The 25,336-nt window shown below is 40.9% G+C and overlaps 1 protein-coding gene across 4 annotated transcripts in view; it reads right to left on the bottom strand.

Moving 5' to 3' along the window:
• OLFM2 (olfactomedin 2) overlaps window positions 1-24,916 on the bottom strand; it is a 206,168-nt gene extending 181,252 nt beyond the window's left edge. For 3 of the 4 annotated variants that reach the window (XM_058171562.1, XM_058171561.1, XM_058171560.1), the window contains exon 1: window positions 24,782-24,916. In XM_058171562.1, the coding sequence (XP_058027545.1) occupies window positions 24,782-24,916 (135 nt within the window). Of the gene's footprint in view, window positions 1-22,087; window positions 22,110-24,781 lie in introns of all 4 variants that reach the window. The other variant, XM_058171563.1, reaches the window with a different exon arrangement.
• Window positions 24,917-25,336: the final 420 nt, after the last annotated feature.

Below are 25,336 nucleotides of genomic sequence, written 5' to 3'. Positions count from 1 at the left end.
AGAACAGAGCCCTGACAAGCCACATGCTGGGGCTGCAACAATATGCTGAAGCTGATACTAGCCAGATGAATGGATGGATGCTGGGAGGCAGAGGCAGGTTTTTTTTTCTTGTTTTCCTCTTCTAAAGCTAATGTGCGTCTTGTGATCCAGTGCATCTTATAGTGCAAACAATATAGGATCTCATACCAAACCTTGTTAACTTTGTAAGTTCACTGACATGTAATGCAGCAAAGGCCACCAGCTCAAAGTAAAGAATGGGCAATATACTGTATCTGGAGAATTTATATTCCCAAATATTTCCTTGTTCCTTCCATTTCACAATTCTTCAGAGGTTGGCTTTTACACCTAAGCTCCTCCTACCCTAGTGATGGTAGCTTTAATTCTTATACTTGGTCCAAATCTCCTATCACAACTAAGTCTCTTCTGTTCCTTTCCCAGGCATTCAAGACTCTGCTGGTCTCAGCTAGAGTCACAAACAAAAGATGCTTCCCAATTTGTGTGAGCCAGAATCAAGGAAAATGGATGATCTGTTTCAGAGCCACCATAAAATTACAAATGTCTTTTCTTATACAAGAATACTTCCTAACCTACTTCCTACCTCAATATTTTGAATTGTGTTCAGTCTTGGCAATGAAAGCTCCAGTGTTCCCATAGGATAAGGTCTCAAAATATTTTGTAATCCAGTTAATTATCATCATCATCATCATCGTCATCGTGGTCTCTTTCTCACTCACAAACAAGACAGTTTTGTCAGTTTGCCTGTTTTCTCAGAGCCTGAAATTATACCGAGCTATGAGTAGTCATCACTACATGTGACCAAATGTAGCAAAGGGAGTTAAATACATCAGTGTTAAGTACATAAGAGCATAATCATTTGCCTGCTATAATCACTGGGGTGTCTGTGAAGGGGAAACAACCCAATTAACTGTGTCTAATTAAGGGTGCTTTAGTTGAAGTCTCCATGCACTGAAGGATAGAATGCTATTCTGGAGCAGGGATTTCCAACAGAGTAGCTATCACATCTTTAATTGAAATTGTTTGGGTATGGATTCAATCAGAGACACTGGACACTTCTGCACTCAAGTGGTCTCAACTTTTTATGTTGTTGAAACGGGGGGATGACCCTCTTTTACTACAAAGTCACTATGGAAACACTTATTTACCTGCTACATGCAACATTTAAAAGGAAAAGTGTTTGTGGTTTGGCTAGTTGGTGTCCTTTTCCAGTTGAATAAATCCAGAGAGAGTCTATTGGAAAGGCAAACCATAAAGAAAGAGTACTGCAGCCGAAGAGACCAGGATGCCTCGCTATCTCTAGGTCAGATGGCATGCTTCTGCAGGCTCATACAGATGCAGAAAGGCACGACATGGTCAGAACTAGCATTGAAAGTTTATTCCTGAGTAATCTTTGTCCACAGCCAAGATTGGTTGATCCACATGGAGTAATGATTACTCTCTCCTATTCTCTGTGCCACAATTCACGTTCTAGTGGCAATTTACTACTTATTTATTCTCTTTCTGATGTTGGGTGAAGTATTTACATTTATGTTCCTGGGAGTTATGGATGAGGGATGGGGGATGAATACTGGCTACTCTTTAGGTCAGAGGTCTTCAAACATGGCAGTTTTAAGACTTGTGGACTTCAACCCCCAGAATTCTCCAGCCAGCTATGCTATGCTGTTGAAAGTCCACAAGTCTTAAAGCTGCCAAGTTTGAAGACCTCTGCTTTAGGTTGATCTGTGTTTATACTCTCCTGTTTCCCTTTCCCCATTGCTGAAGATGCACAATAATAGAAATCACTACATAAGTCTTTATGAAAAGCAGAGCCATTTAAAGTTTGAAGAAAAATCCCAGAAAACAACCTAGTGAATTATGCAGATGATAGCTAGCTGGAAATGTGCCTTTTTTTTCAGGAGGAAATTAATGGAGAGAAATGCAGTTCCCATTGTAAGCTCTACTCCTGCAAATAAATTTCAATGGGAAAAATCTAAGCCACTATATTAAGATTATAGCCTTGCAAATCCTGTTGGGGGAGTAGCGGGCACCAGGCTAGAAACTGGGAGACCATGAATTCTAGTCCTGCCTTGGGCCCAAAACCAGCTGGATGGCAAGCCATCTCTGAAGAAGCTTACCGATAAAAATGCAGGAACTAGTCCAGGCAGGCACCAGTTCAATTCAATTCAGTTTATTACAGTCATAGACCAGAGACCAGAACAAATAAAAACAGTAAATATACAATTAAAAATTCTAGTATAAAATAATAAATAGCAAGTAAAATCTATGATAAAATCCAGTCTGTCAATTATGCATAGTCTAACTATACTAAAATTACAATCCATAAACTATGTGGCCGGTTTAGTTTAATCCTAAAAAATTAAAAAAAATAGTTTAATACTATAAGGGAAAGGAATAAGCAGTACAAAGGGTTTGCCACATTTGTTATATAACAGAACTATGGTGGATTAGACACATGTTTCTGATGAATCCCCAATGCCGCTGTGCAGAGGCAGGCACCAGGAGTCAACACTCATTCAAAAGGCAACAAAAAATGGAAAAAAAACAAACAAACCAAGAAAAGCACCATGGACAGTTCCCTGTATGATTGATCCTTTTGTAGGGACTACAGAATCTTTGAAAACTTGGATGTTCTGGTGTCTTTCTAAGAAAATAGGTGCTGTCCTTTCAGATTTTATAACTACACCATTGCTGCTATTGTAAATTTTTATATTATTGTTTTTGTTCTCAAATTTTATATTTCAGTACTTTAGAAAACTTTCTGTAAATCACCCTACCCTGATGAATAGAATAAGATGCTTTTTGTAACATTAAAATTTTTAGAAAATGAGAACAGTATTAGTTACTATTTCTTATTAGGCTCACCATTCAACCTAATGTAATAGTTTTAAAGGAGCATGCAAACCAGAATATCTTTTTTCTTTTTTAAACTGGATTTCCAACTCATTACTTCTGTCGAGCCGCATCCACCGCGTCCGCTGCTCAACACAAGAAAATATGAACCGACAAGGAATAGAGAGTTAGGAATAGGGCACAAGACATACCAGACGAGGGGAGTCACGGGTGATGGGGGATACTGGACTTTAACAACACAAGTGGTGATGGTAGCACAACGGGCTGGGATGGGGGGTGGAGATGATGGCCAGATGTTGACCGATGATAAGGAGGCATGGCATAGGAGCGGCTCATGTGATCCATGCCGCTAAACAGCTGAGCGAACTCGCCAAGGATTCAGATGATTGGAGAGGTGTAGCTAAGCCTTAATAACTAAGGCTTAGTTATTAGCTAACTTTACTTTTGACAGACTCTGTTTGACCTGTGGCCAGCTTGTGGCTTATTAAACCAAGGTTTAACGAATATCCAGTTTTCGTTTGCCTCATTCTTTTCACTCAGCACAATCGGAGCCAGGCAAGCCGAGACCTTCTTCTCTACAAAGGACAGGTATTATCTGATGGCAAGGTAGCAGAAGCAGCTTTCAGATCAATGTAGTACATGCTTGAATTTTTACATTTGCAAAGTGAATATAGTTATATTCATAGATTTCAACTGAAGGTTCTCGGAAGTGAATGCAGGGATATTAATAGATTTCCACTGAATGTTCTCGGAAGTGAATAAAATTATATTAATAGTTTTCAACTGAATGTTCTCTGAATCAATGTTCAGGTGGCTTTGGAAACAATATGATTTACAAAGCAAGAAGTTTAGAAATGTAGTTTGAGTTAATGGATATTTTTTTTAAAAAACTTTTAAGGAAATAATGCTTCCTGTTAATAGATTATACAATATATTAGACAAGCGAGGGATGGATTCTATATATGTTAAAAAAATGGTTTGAAGATACCATACATATATCATGCTCTTAAACAATGCGCACATTTTGTGATGCAACATAGAAAAATGTGCTGGTTAACTGACATTTTTATATAAATATCAGATTTTATAATGCCACAAAATTTGCACTTCACAGTCATTTGGAGACAAAACCACCTGGAGTCCGTGGGAGGGCATTTCCTTCTACTATTTCAATTTACTTCATTTCGAAGAAAACATAATTGGAAGTACAATAGCTACTACTTGGTTTAAATGTAAGTTCACCTGTCCAGAACAAAGGATAAAGATCAGCTTCCTGATTTGGGATTACAATCTCTGTCATTGGATAACTTGCTCAGAGAGCTGGAGATAGGCCCCTGGGTGGTGATCTTAACTATCTTCCCCAGAGAGGGTCTCTGGTCATCTAATTTTTGTTTTTGCACCAGGCCAAGATGTTTTCCTTGTTTCAGGCTTTTAATATTAATTTTTCATTCCTGATGCAATGGGCTTGTAATTAACTTGTCTCTTCTGTCTACACTCTTGAGAGTTTAATTGTTTAATTTGATGTATGCATGTGCATGTACAGAATGCATGTATAGTATGAACAGTATGCATGTACAGCATGTACAGCATGTACAGTATACATGTACAGTATGTATATTTTGGTGGGAGTCCCATTTAAATATTTAGGCACAGGCTTTCAAAAGTTGTATGTCACCCAAGAAAAACTTTTAAACTTTTCTGTATGGGGCTTGCTGCATTTTTAATAATTTCATAAACAAGCTGGGTACTGGGGAATACACTGAGCAGGGAGAATTAAAAGAGGACAGACACAACCTTATTTGTTTGCTTTTGTTTAAAGTGAATTTTGTGACTCTCTCTCTCTCTCTCTCTCTCAAGAGAGGGGGGGACTTTTTTTTTTTGGCAGACTTTTGGTGAATGTAGAAGCCCATCCCCCAAGCTGCCATTCTGGTGACAGCACCAAGTTTTGGAATGGCCGTAGCCAGGGATCAGACCAAGTCTGCAAGCTAAGAATTCAACTTAGAATTTAGTATAAAGTGTTCCCTAGCAATTAGAGTAGAGGGCCAATCACATTTGCTTAGTCTATCTAGTAATTCTAGAAGCTTCTTTCACTAAACAAACACTCTGCCCTGTTCTCTTTATGTGCTTCCCTGACTTGTTATTAACTAAGTTACTTGTTTACTTAATGCCATTTTATTTTCTAATCACCTTTAATTTTGATGTGCTGGGGCTGAAATCTGTTTAGTCCACAGGCATTTCTGTTAATACCCATGGTATGTTTTTAAGGTTCTAGTTAGGCCCACTTTCCCCAAATGTTCCCATTCTCTGATTTACAGGACATTGGAATACAATAAAGGATATAAAAAACTTTATTACTTCAGTAACAACTGTGATAGTAGCAATAGTCTGAACAGGATTTTTTTTAAAAAAACTATAAAATACAATAACTCAAGACAGGTTTAATGTCTTAGTAAAGTTATTGATGGAAAAAGAAGATGATATATCACATGGTAATTTTCTATAAAAATTTAATTTGCCTATCTGACAGAGCATGGCAAGATTTTTTTTTCCTTTTTGCAAATGAGTACCAGTTTGCTAGATCTGTGAGATTTATGGAAGGAAGGAATGGAGGTGGTGGGCGTTATAGTTACATTTTAAAGAATGTCAACTAAAAGATAAGATGACTTTGTAGAACAGAAATGTGTCAATGTGTTTGAATATTCATAGCTCAGGACGTCTAACTTTGAGAAATATGGAAATTGCTATACATTGTGCAGAATAATAGCTACATGTTTCAGAGTTCTCAACATATTTCAGAGAGGTTGTCACTAACATGTATAAAATCTCAATGAAATTGGTTTCCCTGTGAAAATGGAATTAAATGATTACAAGACTGTTTATTTTTAGCAATTCATGCAACATATAATATATTTAATTTAAGGTAAGTATGGGTAGCACTACAGATTTCATGGGGCACCAATCCCGGTTCTGTGACCATAGAGACAATGCCCCCCAAAAAACCTGTCAAAATTTCCTAACAAATTGCCCTTTTAAAATAAAATTATCTAAACCTTCAAAATCCAAAATTATGGGATAAAAATGTTAGTTTTACTCCCTAAAATGATATCATGTCACTGTAACATCCTGTGCAGATCTCGGAAGCCAATTTTGTTTCAGAAACTAATCCTTGACTCCAGGGTGATTGTTCCCCCATAGTAAAAGCATATAAAGTAAATAGTAAAGATAAGAAGAAAATAAGTAGTAAAGGAATGCCTGTACTACTAGCATGGGAGAGGATCTGACAGGCTCCAGGCCATATAATTTTATTTATGACCTATAAATAAACAGAAGAATAAATATTAGGTCTTGTGGAGGATAAGACCAAAAGTTACTGCTTCAAACAATATTTGCTAGAGGAAATGGCAAGTCTGTATTATTCACAGTGTAATTATTTATTTATAAATCAAACATATATGTCACCTAACTCTGGGTAGCAAACACTTTAAAATGAGATCCAGGGCAACAAAAATATGGCAATAACTCCTAGACGAATACATCCAGCATTAACAAAATTCCCACTAAGACATGTATTTCCTAACCCAACATCCAAGAAAAGACCCAGGTCTTCAAGGCCCATTTAAACAGCAGCAAAATCAGGCAATTCAAACCTCCAGTGACTACTATTCCGACAGGGAAACACTGTGACAACAGTAGGCCTACAGCCTTGGTCCTATCAGATGATACTGCTATAAAGATAGGATCTGAGGTATGCCCACCATCATATCTTAATCAGACTAGCAAAAGCACAGGGAGAAATGTGGTCCCTCAGATAGCCAGACTCCCTATAGTATGAAAGACTTTATTGGTCCCATGGGGTAACTAAGGTGTGAATTAGGAAAAGATATGAACGTGGTCTAAATAAAATAACTGTGATATTGAAGACGTTCTATCAGGGGTGTCAAACTCAAGGCCTGCGGGCCACATGTGACCCATGGGGTGCTTGGAGAGGCATGGCTAAGCCTTAATAACAGGCACTGAGAGGCAGAAGTTCTCAGCGCTAACTTTACTTTTTTAAAAAAAAAAAATTATTTTCCATAATATTTCCAACAATTTAACCAGTGTACAATACATTCAATTATCCAACATTTATTCCTCCCCATAAATTGTACTCGTTCGGGCCTGCCCAGTCGCCACTCCCTTCCTTAAACCTTTCTACCCTTCTCTACCTTCTTTTACTTTCTCCACCTTCCTCCGCCTCACTTTCCTACTTCCTCTCCTCCTTCCCATTTCTCACTTCCACCCTTTCTGACCCTCTCACTTCCCCTCCTTCTTCTCCCCCTACTACCTACCTACTTTCTTCCTTCTCTCTTCTCCTCTCTCCCTACCCTTTCCCTTCTGGAGTGGTTGCTGAGCAGGCCCGATTTTGCACCATTCCAACTTAAATAATTCTTCAATTATTCATGTACATTGGCAATCAATCAATTTATAATCTTCCTCCTTCCCCCCCTTTCCCTTCCCCCCCCCAGACTTCCCAGAACAAAATACAGGGTATTATATCTAACAAACATAATCAAAATATAACATATGACATAATCCTCAGTCCCTTCACACCTTCCCACTATCAATTCCCTTCTTTCTTAAACTTACTAATACAAAACAAATCCTAACTTCACTCAAAAGCTAATTGGTATTTTTTAATCTGATACTTATTTTGAATATAATCAATCCACTTTAGCGCTAACTTTACTTTTGACAGACTCTGTTTGGCCTCTGGCCAGCTTGTGGTTTATTAAACCAAGGATTAACGAATATCCAGCTTTCGTTGCCTCATTCTTTTCACTCAGCACAACCAGAGCCAGGCAAGCCAAGAGAAAGTTTGTGCTGGAAATATTGTGCCCAACATACCTGCTTGGGGAATAGTTTTCTAGGGGTTTGGAAGGCTACCAAGTTTTTGTTAGCACAAGACATACCAGACGGGGAGTCATGGGTGATGGGGGATACTGGACTTTAACAACACAAGTGGTGATGGTAGCACAACAGGTTGGGATGGGGGGATGAAGATGATGGCCAGACGATGATGAGGAGGTGCGGAGTAGGAGTGGCTTGTGTGATCCATGCTGCTAAACAGCTGGGTGAACTTGTCAAGGATTCAGATGATTGGAGAGGCGTGGCTAAGCCTTAATAACAGGCACTGAGAGGCAGAAACTCTCAGCGCCAACTTTACTTTTGACAGACTCTGTTTGGTCTGTGGCCGGCTTGTGGCTTATTAAACCAAGGTTTAACAAATATCCAGTTTTCGTTGCCTCATTCTTTTCACTCAGCACAACCGGGGCCAGGCAAGCCAAGACTTTCTTCTCTACAAAGAGCAGGTATCATCTGATGGCAAGGTAGCAGAAACAAACAGCTTTCAGATCAATGTAGTACATGCTTGAATTTTTACATTTGCAAAGTGAATATAGTTATATTAATAGATTTCAACTGAAGGTTCTCATAAGTCAATGCAGGGATATTAATAGATTTCCACTGAATGTTTTCTGAATCAATGTTCGGGTGGCTTCGGAAACAATATGATTTACAAAGCAAGAAGTTTAGAAATGTAGTTTGAGTTAATGGACCCATGGGGTGCTTAGATCTGGCCTATGGAAACAGCAAAGGACCAGCCTGTGGTGCCTCTGCCAGCAAAAATGGAGCTCAGGAGGGCTGTTCCATTTTCACTGGCAGAGGGTTGCAGAAGGCCGTTGCAGCCGAAAACGGAGCTCAGGAGCTCTTTTTCACTTGCAAAGCACTCGAGCCACCACAGGCACCCCCAACATGAGTGACAACAAGCTGTCCATGCTCACCCTGGAACATGCCCACCACAGCCCCTGAGGTCAAACACAACCTTGATGTGGCCCTCAATGAAATCAAGTTTGACACCCCTGCATTGTATGATATTAGCTGAGTCTCTTTAATAACTTAAAGCAACAGGTCATCTGTCATTCACACCTGCAGAAAGGTCTTTAAGCAAATCACTCACCTCAGTTTCTAGCCTGTGAAAATAACTATGCTCATAAAGTTTAAGAGAAAGCAAAAAAAAGAAATACTGAATGGCACACTGAACTTCACCCAGTACTTTGAAGAGAGTAAGCATGGGTTTCTGTTGCATGCAATGATGATGCAATCTTTCCACTCAAAGAAGCAAGTTCTTACAAAAAAAAAAGGTATATGTGCCAGAAAGATCAACATCAACTGATTTAGATCAAATCCACATGATAACCAACCCCTAGAAAATTAAGTCTTTGCTGTTGCTGTCCAAGGTGCTGCTTCAAGAGTGATCCATTAATCATCCTTTCCAGTCTTATTAAAACATTCAATCTAACATTACAAAGGCTATACTATTGGCTTTTTTTTAAAAAAAAAAATACAGGATGCCTTGTGCAGCATACAGCTCAATGTTCCAGGGAGGGGACAAATAGATTCATTAAATGACTTGACAGCAAAAAGACTTTTTATAGCCTTAATGTGTAGCTGCTATCACAGAGCTGGCATGAGGTCAGCAGTGTAAATTCTTAAAGCAGAATGAAATTTTTGCTGCTGGGGCATTTAGGGCTGAGTGCAAGCAGATGCTCCAATAAAATATTTGGCAGGAAAAGAGAACAAGCTGCTAAAGAGGAGGAAGTCAGTAGGGAGAGACGGATGGATGGAAGCTAAGATGAAGAACTATAAATGAAAAGGAAAGGAAATTTTGTCACTGCCAGAGATCAATAATGGGTTGTTTTTATTTGCAAACTGAAGAACTAGATACTCTTCCAAAAGAGAAACATTCATAAAACAGCCCCCCTTTCATATGGCAAAAGCTGAAAAATACTCAAGCTTCTGAAAAGAGGAAGCCAATATAGTTCCATGTCTAGCTGCCGGTCTTTTTCAGGAGAAATGCAATCATTCAGGTACTGGTTGGGACAAACATATTTAAAATATTACCTATATTAACCAATTCCTTTTGGAAAACTTTGTTTAAGTTATTTTAAACCTACAATGCACAATGATTCCCCCAAACAGAAAAAAAGAAGTTAACATTTCATTTAATACAAATAAAATCAGAACAAGAAACGAAAAATCACAATGACAGAAACTTGCTCGAAAAGGATTTAAGCATTTCAAAATGTGGGGATGCACACATATAAGCTTGGAATAACCTTCTGAAGATTTTGAAAGCATGAAAGGAACACACAAAGTGTATTAGCTGGAAGGGTTCTTCTGAGTCATCGATTCCAACCCTCCAATCAATCCACTATACCATATTCAGAGTTAGCTTTCCAGATTTCATCTAAAAATCTCCAGTGAGAGGGAATCCACTGCTGATCTTAGTACTTTATTCCACTGCCTAACAATTGCTACTGTTAGTAAAAATGTCTTCTTAATATCCATCTAAATCTTTTTTTTAAAAAAAACCCTAACACATTGGTCCTTATCCTGCTCTCAATTTCAAAAAGAAACAGCTCCACTCCCTTACATCTGCCAAGATTTCAGATACAGATAGTCCTTGACTTCTAACCAGGGGTGAAATGCTCCTGGTTCGGACCGGATCACCCGATCCAGTAGCGATGGCGGTGGGTGGTTCGGAGAACCGGTAACAAAAATCCCTGGGCCCCCCCATGCCCAGCTGAGCCACGCGATCATCAGAGGGCTTTTTTTTACTTTTAAAATCATTTTTCTTTGGCCAAAAAAATGCTTTTAAAAGTTAAAAAAAACACCCTCTGACGATCCCACGGCTCAACTGGGATTGTCAGAGCCTTTTAAAAGCATTTTTTTACAACCTCTTCGGCCAAAGAGGTTGTAAAAAATGCTTTTAAAAGGCTGTGATGATCCCAGCTTAATTGCCTGATCGTCAAGGTTTTTTTTTCTTTTAAAGGCAAAAAAAATGCTTTTAAAAGAAAACAAAAGCCTCTGACAATCAGGCAACTAAGCTGGGAATGTCAGAGCCCTTTAAAAGCATTTTTATAACCTCTTCAGTTGAAGAGGTTGTAGAAAAAATGCTTTTAAAAGTAAAAAAAGAAAAGTTGGCCATGCCCACCTAGTCACATTACCCCACCACCACCAAGCCGTGCCCATAGAACTGGTAGTAACATATTTTACATTTCACCATTGTTTACAACGAGTTGCTTAGGTTCATTCAAAGTTATGGGCTTTGGGCCCCTGGGCTCTTATGACCCTAATTCAAAATTCCAAAGGCTTCTTCCAACAAGAGTCATATGATTGCATTTTGCGTGCTCAGTAACCAGTAACTTTCACGTTTATGGCCATTTGCAGTCTCCTGTGATCAAGTGATCACAATTTATAATTTTTTTTCCTGGAAATTGGTCTTTATTTATAGAATAATTCTATATTGGCCATGTGTGATTGGACACACACTTGCAGTTTATGGCAAAAAAATGCCCATTGTAGATAAAGGGTTACAGCTGTGTTAAGCAAATTCACTTAACAACTGCCTTCAAAAAAAGGTTGTGAAATTGGGGAGTCATGTATTGACCTGCTTAATGACCAGCATGACTTATGATGGTAATTCTGGCAATTATGGTCAAAAGTTAAGGACTACCTGTATTTGTAAAGTATTTCCTCTTTGTTTTGCAAGCTAAACATACCCTGATCCTTTAACCATTCCTTATAGGGCTTGGCTTTCAGACTCCTTATTGTTCTGGTAAAGGTAAAGGTTCCCCTCACACATATGTGCTAGTTATTCCTGACTCTAGGGGGTGGTGCTCAATTCTGTTTCAAAGCCAAAAAGCCAGCGCTGTCCGAAGATGTCTCCATGGTCATGTGGCCGGCATGACTAAACACCAAAGGCACACAGAATGCTGTTACCTTCCCACCAAAGGTGGTCCCTATTTTTTCTACTTGCATTTTTTACGAGCTTTCAAACTGCTAGGTTGGCAGAAGCTGGAATATGTAATGGGAGCTCACCCCATTACGTGGCACTAGGGATTCGAACCACTGAACTGCCGACCTTTCAATCGACAAGCTCAGCATCTTAGCTAAATCTGCCTAATTTTTCCATGTCTATTTGCAGGTATGTTCCCCAGAATTGACAGAATATTCCAAGTGCAATTCAACTCATGCTTAATTTAATGGAGTACAATGTATTTACATTACAGTTTGTATCACACAGCAACATGTTTCCTAATTTCTAAAACTATATTGGGTTTTTACCTGCTGTAATGCATGCTTGCTCATGCAGTTCAGAGTCCACTACTGTTTTTCTAGTGTAATTTTTTTCTTACCCATTGCCCCCAAACAGGATATCCCAAACCTGTCGTTATGCAAATGAATGTTCATACCCAGATTCAGAAAATGTTGTGGTCCGCCTGTGGCCTGCGGAGCTGGCAGCAGAGTTGGACAGTGAGGAGGCTGGGCAGGACCATGGGCCAGTCCTGGAATCTGGGGAAGGCTCAGACGAGGGCTCTGCATTGGAGGCAGAGAAAGGGCCATCTGGCAAGTACGTGCTGGAGCCTCCAGAGTCAGACTTCAGCGAGGCAGAGGAACAGGGGGAGCCTGTTCCAATTGTGCACATGTGCAGAGCTGCCAGAGGGCAAGAACAGTTAAAACAAAAGGGACGAGTCGGGAGTAGGGCTTGGACATGATTGGCCCCTCCCATAAGACTTAAAAGAGGAGCAAAGGTGTGTGGGCCTTTGCAGGAAAGCAACGTTGTTAATTCTGTTCAGTTTAAAGTCTGAAGCTCTGTTTGAGTCTGGACTCTGTGTGGCTTTGCCAATTAGGTCTTTGACAGCATGCCAGCTCTTTTCCTACCTTGAAATGTAATTCATCTGGTTTAGAAAGCTAAATATATTTACTGTAGCAAAGTGGGCTCTTACTATATTTTTTTCATGCTGCATCCTGTTTCTCACTTTCAAGCGCATTGAGAGGATTATGAAATTCTCCCTATTCCCCTTTATTATTCTCCCACCTTCCCACCAGTCTCCTTGCCGCTTATTGTAGACATACCCTTCATATTATACTTTGCATTCCTAGCTAGCCTTGTCTCATTCTGAACCTTAGCCTTCCTAACTCCATCTCAACCAGTTCATGCGACAAGTTTCTATTCTTCTGTACAGGCACTATTCAACTTACAACATTTCATTTAGTGACCATTCAAACTTACAACGGCAGTGGAAAAAGTGACTTACAACCATTTTTCACACTTATGACCATTGCAGCCACCCCCATGGTCACAGGATCAAAATTCAGACGCTTGGCAACTGACTCATCTTTACGACGGTTGCAGTGTCCTGGGTTCACGGGATTCCCTTTTGTGACCTTCTGTCAAGCAAAGTCAAATGGGGAAGTTTCACTTAACAACCAAGTTGCCAACTTAACCACTGCGGCGATTCACTGAACAAGTGTGGCGCAAAAATGGGGCTAAATTCACTTAGCAATCACTTAGCAACAAAAATTGGGGCTCAATTGTGGTCATACGTCGAGGACTACCTGTAGTCATCAACTCCTGCTGAATTCTTATACAACTCTTCAGCTTGTCAGAGTTCACTTTTTGTGTATACCAGCCTCTCAATGTTTTCTCTCTTTTTCTTCTCCTGTGGATTGTACTTGTGCTTCCAGAATTTCCATTTGCTTTTGACATGCCATCTCAGAACTGATGTGGATTACAGTGGCCTCCTATTCTTTGGACCCCTTCCTTGTCTCCTCTGTTATGGAACCAGTCCCTGTGCCTTCGAGACTCATCTTGCTTCCCTTCAAGAAGTCTCTGTGCAACACCTGAGGGCCCTTCACCTTCTATGAGTCTCCGAAAAGAAAGGCTCTCCAATCATTTTACCTTCTCCTCCACTAAACACACAAGACTGTACTTGCAACAGGTATACAATAATAGTAAGAAGATGAAAACGGTACACACATCACAAGACCGCCCTGAGTCCTTCGGGAGAAGGGCGGTATAGAAATTTAAATAATAAATAATAATAAAATAAGACACCATAACTGTCCCCTCACTCGCCATTTTTTCAACAGGATCTAAGACAAAATCCCAGCTCCCTGGCTGAACTCCCAGGCCTCGTCCTTAAAATACCCCAGCCCAAGATACAAAGAGCTTTTGACTTTGGAACTCTTTTGGTGGAAAATGACATTTGCAGGGGGGGTGGGAAGGAAAGACAATCAGAATGGTTGGTTGAGAAACTTTCAGCGCCATTTCTTTTCTATTAACGTTCTCCCATTTCATCTCTTTTGAGTTTTCCTAGCCAAAACTGGATTCATTTTCATACTGAGCACACCCTAAAACAAAAGCAGCCGGAGCACGATGTCATTCCCAGCATTTCACGCCTGTTTAAACTGCGGCTAGTTCAAAAGAAAGCTGAAGGAGGAAAGAATTCCAATTTAGCATTGGATGGGGCTAGGTAAAGAGCGCAGCCTCGCTTTCCCCTTCATTTAGGTCTGCCTTCTTCCTACCTAATTCTCACAGCCTCAGCAGACTGAAACGTTGCCCACCCCCTCCTGAGAGGTTTAATTTGGCATTAATTTGGGTACAACTTAAATTCAGTTCACATTAGTTGTCTAAAAGCAATGAAGCAAACTCATCCACCTAGCATGAATCCGTTTAATACATTCTGCATTTAATTTCACACTCGCCTGTTCACGGTTCTGCATTCATAAACAGAACAGATAAGATGTATGCCGAATCAGCCAATAACGGAGAAAGCTTTCAAAGAGGCTATTTGTGGTGTGAAGAGATAGGCTGAGAAGAACAGGGCTGTTCAGTCTTGGGATCACTCAATGTATGCGTGCCTCAGTTCTGTGCAGCTCATGAACAATTAAAGAATAAGCTTATCCAGTACCTTATTCAATGCCAAGACTCACTGGAACAGGACTGACCATTTGAATCCTTCATCCTTTGTCTGTGTGTATGCATTTTTGTTTTGCTAATGTGGCAGAGCCAGCAACATCTGTAAGTGAAGAGGCACGTAAGAGGCACCATCTTAAGTTCCTCAAGCCCTTTCTGCAGCTTCTTAGGAAGCATAAGCGGAAGGAAGGCAGATGGAAGACGAACAGGAAGGCCAAATGCCCACGGCCTTCTCATACTTGGTTTTAATCATGAGGTTCCTTTCCAGCCTGGAATTTTGCTAGAACAGAATAAATTCATCCAGCTCTACCCCCCAGAGCATTTCTGCACACCTAAATACAACACAGTGACATTTTTTGTCTTGTTCTGTTTTTGTTACTTGGCCATGTGAACATTTCCAATTTATCTACCCATAAACATGCAATGCAAAATTAATGCAAATGTGATTTTTCTTTTTCTTTTTTTTTTAAAAAGGAAAAAGTCCATGAAAGTTGAATTTCCTAAAATGATTACACTGTCAAATTAATGCAGCCTCCCACCATTCATATCGACTCATCTGAATTCAAATTCATTCACTTTCAAAGCATTTCCAGCTCCATTTGAATTTGAAGCTACCCGAAGGAGGCAGATTTGACTCTGAATGCCTACTGGAGTAAGAGGGTACCTAAATCTAAAGCGCAGATTTCTTTTCAGCATGTGTGACAATTTTGATATGCAGAGTTGGTTCACCTGACCCATGGCATCTGGTTTGATGTGCAGGAATAGCACACTGGACTGTTTATATAGAACCTGATGCTAAAAATACCCAATACAAGACCGCTGATTAAATCCATTTCATTCCTGGTTCTCAGAAGGCTGCATTGGGATAAGAAAAATTACTCAAGTCATATCAAGTAAGTAGAATAATGGTTGATGAGATTTGTAATCTACCACATCTTGAAGTGTACAGCTTGTGGAAGATTGAGCCAAGGAACACTCAATGAAGCCTTTGGGCGCCATCTAATCAAATTGTGTGCTGGGAAAACATACAACTCACTGCAAGAAAAGACAGTGATAGGGATGCACAGTGCCAGGAAGCCCCATCTATCATTATTAATCATAAGAGTTGCTAGAAAATCATTTGCGGTAACATACAAAAGACAGAATTTCAAGATTAACAATTCAGAATCCCTGTTTCTAACACATCTGAAATTCTTTAGACTGCAAGAAGCAACTAATGAAAATCCAAGGTTACAAATAGATAATGATAGATAGACAGATAGATGGATAGATGGATGACAGACAGACAGACAGACAGACAGACAGACAGACAGACAGACAGACAGACAGACAGACAGACAGACAGATAGATAGATAGATAGATAGATAGGCAGGCAATGAAATCAGATGGATTCCTGATGTTGCTAGCTCCTATTCTCCTTGTCTATTCACTGTTGCACTTTGCGTTGATAGGAACTAGAGTCGAACATAGGATAAAGTTGCATTCTAATCCAGATGCCCTATCTTCTTTCCAGGAAGACCGTAATGCAACAAAGGCTACCAGGGATCCTGGATACAGAATGGAAGAATCATGACTCTGATGCAGAGTGGGATTCAGTTCACTGTGTAGCCTTGACTAAACTACTATTTCTTACTACTACGTAGTACTTGATCTCCCACAGAAGTTAACCAAATCAGGCATAAGTCAGAAAGTGCTGGGTTCCATTAGAACTCCTGTAAGGTATTCTACATAGGACTAGCTCCAAGTCCAATCCACAAGCTGAAGTTTGCAGAAATCATCAACCAACGTGGTTTCTAGAAGAATTTGAGAAATATCTGTGCTCATGGCAACTCTCTGGCTGCCTGTTATTTTTATTTCTTTATATGGCTTCTGTCCAAGTTACTTCAGAGAATGCCCTTTCCTCTATCCCATATCTCTATCCCAGAATATCTGCCCACATTTGCTATGGGTTTGGGATCAATCTTTCTTTGTACGAGTAGTCCTTGGCTTATGGCCACAATTGGGATCAGAATTTCCGTGATGGACAGAAAAGAGCTTGCTAATGAAATCAGATTGCTTCCTTGTGCTGATAGCTTTCCATCAAGAACAGCAAGCAATGTGGTTTTAAGTGAGTCCCCCTCCACCACCACCACTTTTATGACCTTTTTTTGCCACAGTTGTTAAGTGAATCATGTGGGTTGTTAAATGAGTCCAGCTTCCCCCATTGCTTGTTGGAAGCTGGCTGGAAAGGTCGCAACTGGAGATCACCTGATCCCAGGATGCTGCCACCAACACATGCCAGTTGCTGAGTGCCTGAATTTTGATGACCCTGGGGATGCTAGGACAGTTTTTAGTTGAAGGACCAGTTAGTTATAAGTCACTTTTTTTCAGTGCCACTGTAACACTGAGTGGTCACCAAACAGTTGGTTGTAACTCAAGGACAACCTGTAATTGCCTGCCCAATTCTCTAAAGTGCCTTCCTAGCTGATTTGATATTTGATCCTAACTTCTATGTGGTTTTTTTCAAAAAGCTTTAACAACACAAAATGTTATGTATTTACAATTGCTTTTCAATTGCTTTTAATTTCTCTGGTTTTAACTTTAGAAGTCTTCAACAATGCAATCCTATATGTGTATTAACTGGAACAAAAGATCTACTGTATTTTCTTGTGAGTAGGTACACAGACTGCATTACATGGGCTTTGTGCAATATAACAAATCTTATTAATGTTATTGGTATTCAAGGAAATATGCTTAAACAACAAAAGATAGTTTTAAAAATCATACAGCAAATGTGATTATTAGTTCAATTAATATAGTTGCCCATCACTTACATTTTATTAAAGGATAAAACCAAAATCTTTTATAATTTCCTTTTTTAAACAAAAAAAAGGGGGTGTTTCCAAATAATTACTAAAAACGGGAAGAGAAGGAGTGTGACAGCTTTCCCTGAGAAAGACTTAGCTGAACTGTTCCTATGGGAAGATAAGGAGGGCTTGTTCTAAAGGCAGAAAAAATATATAATGAAGGTGTAGAAATATTTTGGAACTCTTAAAGTCAGCAACGGGCGAGAATGGAGCAACAAAGGTCCAGAATTTGGTTTCCTGCATTTTTCAAGGGCTGCTGGGCCTAAATCAGGAGCAGAAACTTTTGAGAAAACCCCATCCACTCTCAAAGTCAAAGTTATCATTCTGAAGGTGAATTTCAGGCTGTTTGGGGGGAGATATGTGTGAATGGTTTGCCTTCTATGGGCTCTACTCACAATTCAAAGTTCTTAAATTAGATGAATGAACATTGAATGCAGGCAATTTAGGAGACACTGTGATTTAAAGGATGGGAATGGAAGGCTTCGGGCAGCTTTTCGCTCCCACTGTTGACCATCATTTGGGCTAGAGAAAAATAGACCTTCAACATCTGGCCCATTATTCTCCGTAAAGGAGTCCAACACCGGAGGCCTCACTGTGATTATTATTATTATTATTATTATTATTAGCATTTATATCCCGCCCTTCTCCGAAGACTCAGGGCGGCTTACACTGTGTTAAGCAATAGTCTTCATCCATTTGTATATTATATACAAAGTCAACTTATTGCCCCCAAGAATCCCCTGACAGAATGCTTCTGATTATCAGGACTAAAGCAACATGTTGCCTCTATGCTCTCCCACCCCAACAATGGGTTTATTTTTCATAGAATATTTCATAGAATAAAATATTGCTGTCATTGAGATGGAGAAAATAATATTCCTCCTGTGAGGCACGTTGCTATTAGATGCATGTCTTCTCTTGGATTAAGAGATTTAGCTATTTTTCTGCATCAGGCGTGAATTTAAAATCAAAACTTTCTGGAGTAGAATTCATAAAGCCATGGGAGGGAGCTTGGGGTAGTTGGAGAGAGTCCATTTAGTCAGTACAACCTGATCCCAGAGAGATTTTGCTTAGACTTCTAGCAAGTGAGATAAACGTCTGGCACATCTGATGATACATAAAAGACTGACTCCATAAATTACTTATGGCTGCAGCAGAAGACTTCCCTTTGGGGACTTACATCAAAGACCATTTGATTGTATAATTTTGTCTGTGCAACACGCTCATATCGCACCATAAAGCATGGAAACTATTACGGTAAGGTCTGCATCAAAGGTCATGCAACAAATAATGAAGGGTTTTGCACCAAGTGTGAGACTTTTAGCTTTTTTTTTTTTACCCCTGGACTTATGTCTTGTTTATAAGATTCAGAGTTCCATCTGTTGTCAAAATACAATTTATATCAGCACAAAGTGCCACCCAATGTTGTATATTGCTCGCTGCTGTGAAATTTATGGAAAAAGCTTCAGAAGATGACCATCCAGATAATTTTCTTTCTCCTTTCAAATATCAAAAGCTCACTAAGGTTTCTCACATGTGACCTCAAGAACTGGCCAGAGCTTCTAAAACAATGGCTTTCATATTAATCTCCTAAAACTCAAAGTGAAACTACTATTTAAAAAAAAAACCACTTTTAAATCTGTGGTCTCAGTACTCAATTCACTTAGGATTAAATTTCCTTGAAATAAAAACAGGGCTCCCTTTGAACGAAAACATCGTGACTATTCTCCATAGTCATCTTCCAAAGAAATGAAAACCTATTCAAGGGGGATATCACCATTGACAGCTAACTGTGATATTAAGAAATACCACGCTTTTGCCATTCAGCTAAATATTGCCCTTGAGATTAGGGGGGAAAAAACCCTTTACTCTTTTGCCTGAAAACATATTGTCTAGGCTATTAATTCATTTTAGCTTTATTTTTCTAAACCTCTATTCAGAGTCAGAAAGGAATTTATAACTACTGCCAACATTAGATTTGCTAGAAATCATGCCTTTATGCAATATGCTAATATTGAACAAAACAAAAGGATTTACTGTAGGAAGTCTTTCTGGAAAGACAGCTCAGTATGTAAGGATTAAGGTACTCTTGGGTTCTTGTTATATTCCTAGCATGGGTTCTTTTCCTGTGGACGTTTCATTACCAGACTAGGTAACATCCTCGGTGCACTGAGCTATTCTGTCATATGTGTCACCTTGACCCAGTGGTGGGATTCAGCCAGTTCGCACCAGTTTGGGAGAACCGGTTGCTAACTTTCTGAGCAGTTTGGCAAACTGGTTGTTGGAAGAAATCATTAGGGCAGAGAACCAGTTGTTAAATTACTGGAATCCCACCACTGCCTTGACCTATATTCTCCATTAGAGGATGAAGGGGCAAGAAAATCTTGTTTCAAATCCGCCCTTAGCCACAGGAACTGATTGGGTGATTTCTGTAGGTTAAAAGAAGAGGAAACTTCCACCAAAGCTCTGGAAGGAAAGGAGGGGCATAAATCTAACAAATCAAACGCTCAAAAAGATACTGGATTATAACTAATCACTGGGGTTTTTGCTATAGTTTTTCTTATGAAGTCAGCTACATATGTTCAAAATACAGTAGGCATCTTTTGAACTAAGATATGAGCTCTCCACTTGTTGACTCCCAAGAAAACTCAATCAATTGACAGGGCTGTTCAAAAGCAAAACCATTTGGTGTGTGTGTGTGTGTGGAAATTATAAAACTTAAGGCTGTATTCACAACAATGTGCTTAACTAGGTCGGGTAAAGTCTTAGCAGATCCATCCATCCATCATGAGGCTTGATTAGCTGCTGCTTCTGCTTCTTTGCCAGAGTGAATTACACAAATCTAGACCGCTTTATTATTTATGGTTCAGTGTACTGTGTCAAGTGAGAAAGTGGGTTAATTCAGTCAATGCTAGGGTAAGCATGTTGTGTGAATACAGCCAATACATAAAGCAGCTCCAGTTCATGAAAAGAAAGTTTCATTTAAAGGAACTATTTAAAAAAAAAATACACAGAAAGCATACAGAACCAAAAGAAATAGTGACAATTCATGCCGAGATGTCTGGCAATTCCAGCAATACCAGTATAACTGGCTGGCACCTTCTGAAAGAAGATGGGCTTAAAATGGCATGTGCTTTCCCCCAACAGCAGGAGGCAAATCTCAGAAATGCAACTTGGCAGGACAATTGAAATTTCAGCTACTAAGGCTTTTCAAATGGTATTTCACCATATCTCCCAATGCCTGGGGGTGGACACAAGTGCATCACCAATTCAACAGTAGGATGGCTTGCATCAGATAAATGTCAAAACATCTGCATCCCCACAGCCCCAGTGGGAGAAGAGTACACGTCTGCCAATTAATAAAAGCATACTGTATATCCAGCAATGGGCACAAAATCAAGAACCGTAGGTGAAATGTATAGTCTAATTTTAAAATTATCCAGAATAGCTGGCATCATTTTTGCTTTGTACCGTGATTCCAACTCCCCCCCCCCACCAAATCTTCACCAATTCAAGAAAACAAGGAAGTTGTAGAATTTGGTGCTTAACAGATTGCATGAAACTCCTAAACTGCAAGGAAGAAAATATATATATACATCTGAATGCCGCCACTCTTGAGAGTTGGGAAATGGTCTAAATCAGAGCTCTTCCTAACTATATGAGGGTATAAGGATTTATTGCAAGTGGAGATATAAGCCACAGTATCGTGTGAAAACCGGACAGCATCATGGGATTCTTCTGGTTTTTGCAGTGAGCTATTTGGAAATCCTCTACAGGATTAAAAAAAAAAAATCCAACAGAGAAGGTAGAGCTATGGTGATTTCTTACATGGCATACCCTTCATCCAGTTCTAATTTTGTCCACCGAGAGTGCTATTAAGAGGCCACTCAAGGACACGATGAATATTACCATATGTAACATTAAACACACATTCTTGGCTTTTTAAATATGTGCGTGTGTGAGTGACAACTCTCAGAACATCTAACATGGAGAGAGAAACCTTTTTTTTCCCTTCTAATTAAGCATACACTTTCTAGAATATTTTGGCTTCACAACCAGATTACATGAAGTAGGAAATTCAAGGGAAAATGTAAATCTCACATGAGAAAATGCCCTAAAAGCACTTGACTGAGATAAGGACAGACCAACATTGTGCCAAATCATTGTGCCAAATCGAAAGGAATTAGCACTTCAAAGTGAAAGCTGTGATGTTCAGTTTCCTTTCCACTGGGACCTCAGCCTTCCCCACTGTGAAATAGACACACTTAGCTTGCTCTACATCAGATAAACACACTGAAGAAAGCAATAAGAGATGAGCATTCAAGTGGATAGATTTACTGCAGCTGACATCCAGGAAGCTGGATTCCTTGGAATGGATAGGTGGCATCCAGCAGGGCTCCAGGATGATCTAGAAGCTTCTGGGCAGAGACCCATTCATTCATTTGTTCTAAGCGTCTTTTCAGTCACCACTGCTACCCTCCACTTTCTCTCCAGGCAAATGGAAAGACAATTTCCATCTTAGGATTTACCCATTCCGAGACATTGATAGCTTTGCATATCTACCAGTCCCACCTCTCTTTGCTTATAGTATTTGCTATTTGTGATCAGGAAACTCCTTCTCCCAGCCCTAACAAGCATTGGTCCTATCAAATCCTAGACATCAGAGTCTTAGAAATGAACATTTGACATCCATCATCTTCCTTAGCTTGTTTCTCCCATGTCCCTATAATTAACTGGACATGGAAAATGTACACACTTTTTACTTGTGGAATTGACAGAGAGTAAAGAGCTAGCAAGCCATATTATCCTGTACAAATTTGCATCACTTGCCGTACTATCAAATTACAGTCACTAGAGTAATTCCAACACATGGATATATAAATCAATGTGCCCTTAAGCTTCACAGTGAGATGCCTATAATCTGGCATTAGACTTCATCTCCATTCAATCTCCAAAGATCCTCTCCAATTCCTATGTGGAGAACAATATTCCAATCCTATGGTTTCCTTTCTGTTTAATGCTGAGGAAATACCCATTAATGGTACCTATGCATCACAATCCATCAGTCCATCCAGCAATTTCAAAATCAGAAGCTCGGCTACAACCTCACCAAGGATGTGGGGATTCCTTTTCAAGAGTTTATTGGCTGGGGGTTTTCTAACTGCTTCATATGCATGTGGGTTTAGGTACAAACAGACAGGTACTGGTATATGGAGACAGAAGCAAAATTGGGAGAGCATCAGATCCAATCTGTTTATCAAAAACCTTTATGGGCGTTTCCTACTCTAAACATTTATTGACTTGCTACGACTATTTGAAGCTTATTCCTATTCTACAAACATACCCAGAGACACTGTTTAAAGGCTGTAGATGTTGTTTAAAACACCAAATGAATTCTACACCGTGGAGGAATAGATTTTGTTGCACTTGTATACAGCAACATTGAAAAATCAAAACATCTCCAGCACAAACACACTCATTCACCTATTCCAGTATGCTCTGCAGAGCTGACAACAACCAGTCTACATGTCAGAACCTTTCTTCCCCATTATACACCCAGACTTACAGCGATGAGCATTTCTCCTTTAAGAATTGGAGAAAGTTTTCCACCGGTGGAAAAATCTACTCAGACAAGCATGAAAGGGAGAAAAAAAATACCAATGGGAAGGAGAGAATGGTTAATTCTGCCTCCCAGCTGAAAAGAAATAAAGCAATCAATCCAAATGAACCCCTCAATGGGCCTGAAAAAATAAATCGCAGCGTTTGGGAAAGGACTGGCAGGGAGGTTTTGAGAAGAGGAGAATGGTGTGGAGACCCCAAAGAAACCAATATTTGAGCAAGGCAAGGTGCTTCCCTGGAAGAGCCTAGAAGGAGCCCAGGGAAGTGATCCACTGCAGCTAGGACTAGTCACAGTCAGGAGAATGGTTGGGGGGTGGGTGGGAGGACAATCCCTTTTTTTCCATTCCAGAAGGGTTGCATAGCAGAATAGTAGAAGGGATCGTTTAACGAAGTTTCCGAGGAAACTTTGGTAAAAAGAGGGCAGTAGCCAAAAGGAAGACATTTAGTCCTCCCTCCCCAACCCCGCTTCAGCCTTTAAAGAGCTGGAAGGAGCGAAAGAATCCAAACAACCCTCAAAGAAGTCGAGAATAAGAGCTCCAATTGGGTGGGAGACATCTGGGCAGAGGAGATGGTTCACACAGCAGCTGCAGTTCTGTTGTGAATGAAGAGAGAAAGACAGCAGGGGCCCCACATTCAATTCACACACATCCATTCAGAAGTATTTTGGATCTTTTCAAGCGACTTAGTCCAGGAGATTTCCAAGTTGAGGAAGCACGCCTTAGTTCCCAATGTGTCACAAATCCCCATTCCAAACGTCGAAGACTAAAGCTGTTACCCCGCTCTGCAATCCCCAAGTTCAACTTAAAAACTCCCAAATCTCGATTCCGCCGCCGTGGGCAGGCAAACTATCTTATTATTTCCCTCCCAGTTGGTGTGAAGTCTGGCCGCGAGGCCGCCTAATTCCTACGGGAGGACATATAAAAAGGGGGCTTGATTTAACCTCGTTACCTACCAGCGCTCTCCAACCGAAAACCTTCTGAAAATGAAGTTGTCTTTCCAACATTTTTTTTTTTTACACCCGCACACATCTATGCAGAAAGCAGAAAGGGCTAAGCAGGGGGAAAAAAAGGGAAATAAAGAAGCTTTGACGCTAGATCGGAACCGAGCCGCCTCTCTCGTTCCCCCAGCCAGCCCCAAACAAGACTCATCGCGACGCAACTTAAGAAAACAAGTGCCAGACTCAGGTGGATAAAGCCGTCTCGTCGGAACGGCAAAGAGAGCAAACCCGGGAAACCCCCTTCCGGGACGAGGTTGGGAAAGGAGGCAACTTCTGGATCGCTCGCTCGCAGCGCTCCTTCGGCGCAGCTGAGAGTTAGAAACCAAGGTGGCTCAGGGGCTAAGACACTTCATGTCGATTGTCGATCAGAAAGGTCGGCGGTTCGAATCCCTAGCATAGGTCTCCTGCGTCGGCAGGGGGTTGGGCTAGATGACCTCCAAGGTCCCTTCCAACTCTGTTACTGTTACCAGAAACGAAGGGCAGGAAAGGGCAGGGTCCCCTTCCCGCCAAAAAAGTCAGGCGATCAAGCCCCTCCAGAGCCGCTAAGCGAGGTCCATCGCCTCGAAGGGACAGCCGCGGGGCAGTTTTCTCCGGGATGGGTGGGTGGGTGGGTGAGTGAGTGGGTGGGTGGGAAGAGAAGGAGAACTCACGCTTCTCTCGGAGGTGCCGGCCTGAGAGATGGTGCCATTCAGCCCCACGAGAGAAGGCAGCGTCTGGGACATCCAGTTGGTGACCATGGCCATGGTGCTGAGCACGGCGCCGATCTTCAGCAGCGGCACGGTCATGTCGCCCCCTGCCTCATGCCCCTCGCCCTCCGGCGAAGCCCGCGACGCAACCCCCCTCCCGGCTCATCTGCCCATCAGGAAGGCTTCCGCTTCCCAGCGGACACGCCACTCCGCCCAGACCGCTGAGACCCGAGGAAGCGGGAGCTTCTCGCGCCCGTCCTTATAAAAGACCCGTCCTCTGTGACGTCACAATGCCACCGGCCACTGGCCGAGCCCGCCTCGGAGTGGGGAGAGGGCGGGAGGAGAAGCCCGACTCAAAACGAAAAGAACAGAAGGAGCGAGCGAACGAGACTGGCAAGCTCGGACTGCGGTTGCTCGAGTCAAGGGTGCCAGCCTTTAGTTCCTTACCCTACCTCGGAGTAAGGTACCGCCGGCTGCAGGCCTCCCTTCCTCCCTGCCACTCTCCTCTTCCTCCTCCTC

Source organism: Ahaetulla prasina, chromosome 2, assembly GCF_028640845.1.
Source record: "Ahaetulla prasina isolate Xishuangbanna chromosome 2, ASM2864084v1, whole genome shotgun sequence".
NCBI lineage: Eukaryota > Metazoa > Chordata > Lepidosauria > Squamata > Colubridae > Ahaetulla > Ahaetulla prasina.
The sequence above is the reverse complement of the archived record's forward strand: the minus strand, read 5'-3'. Positions and strand labels throughout refer to the sequence as shown.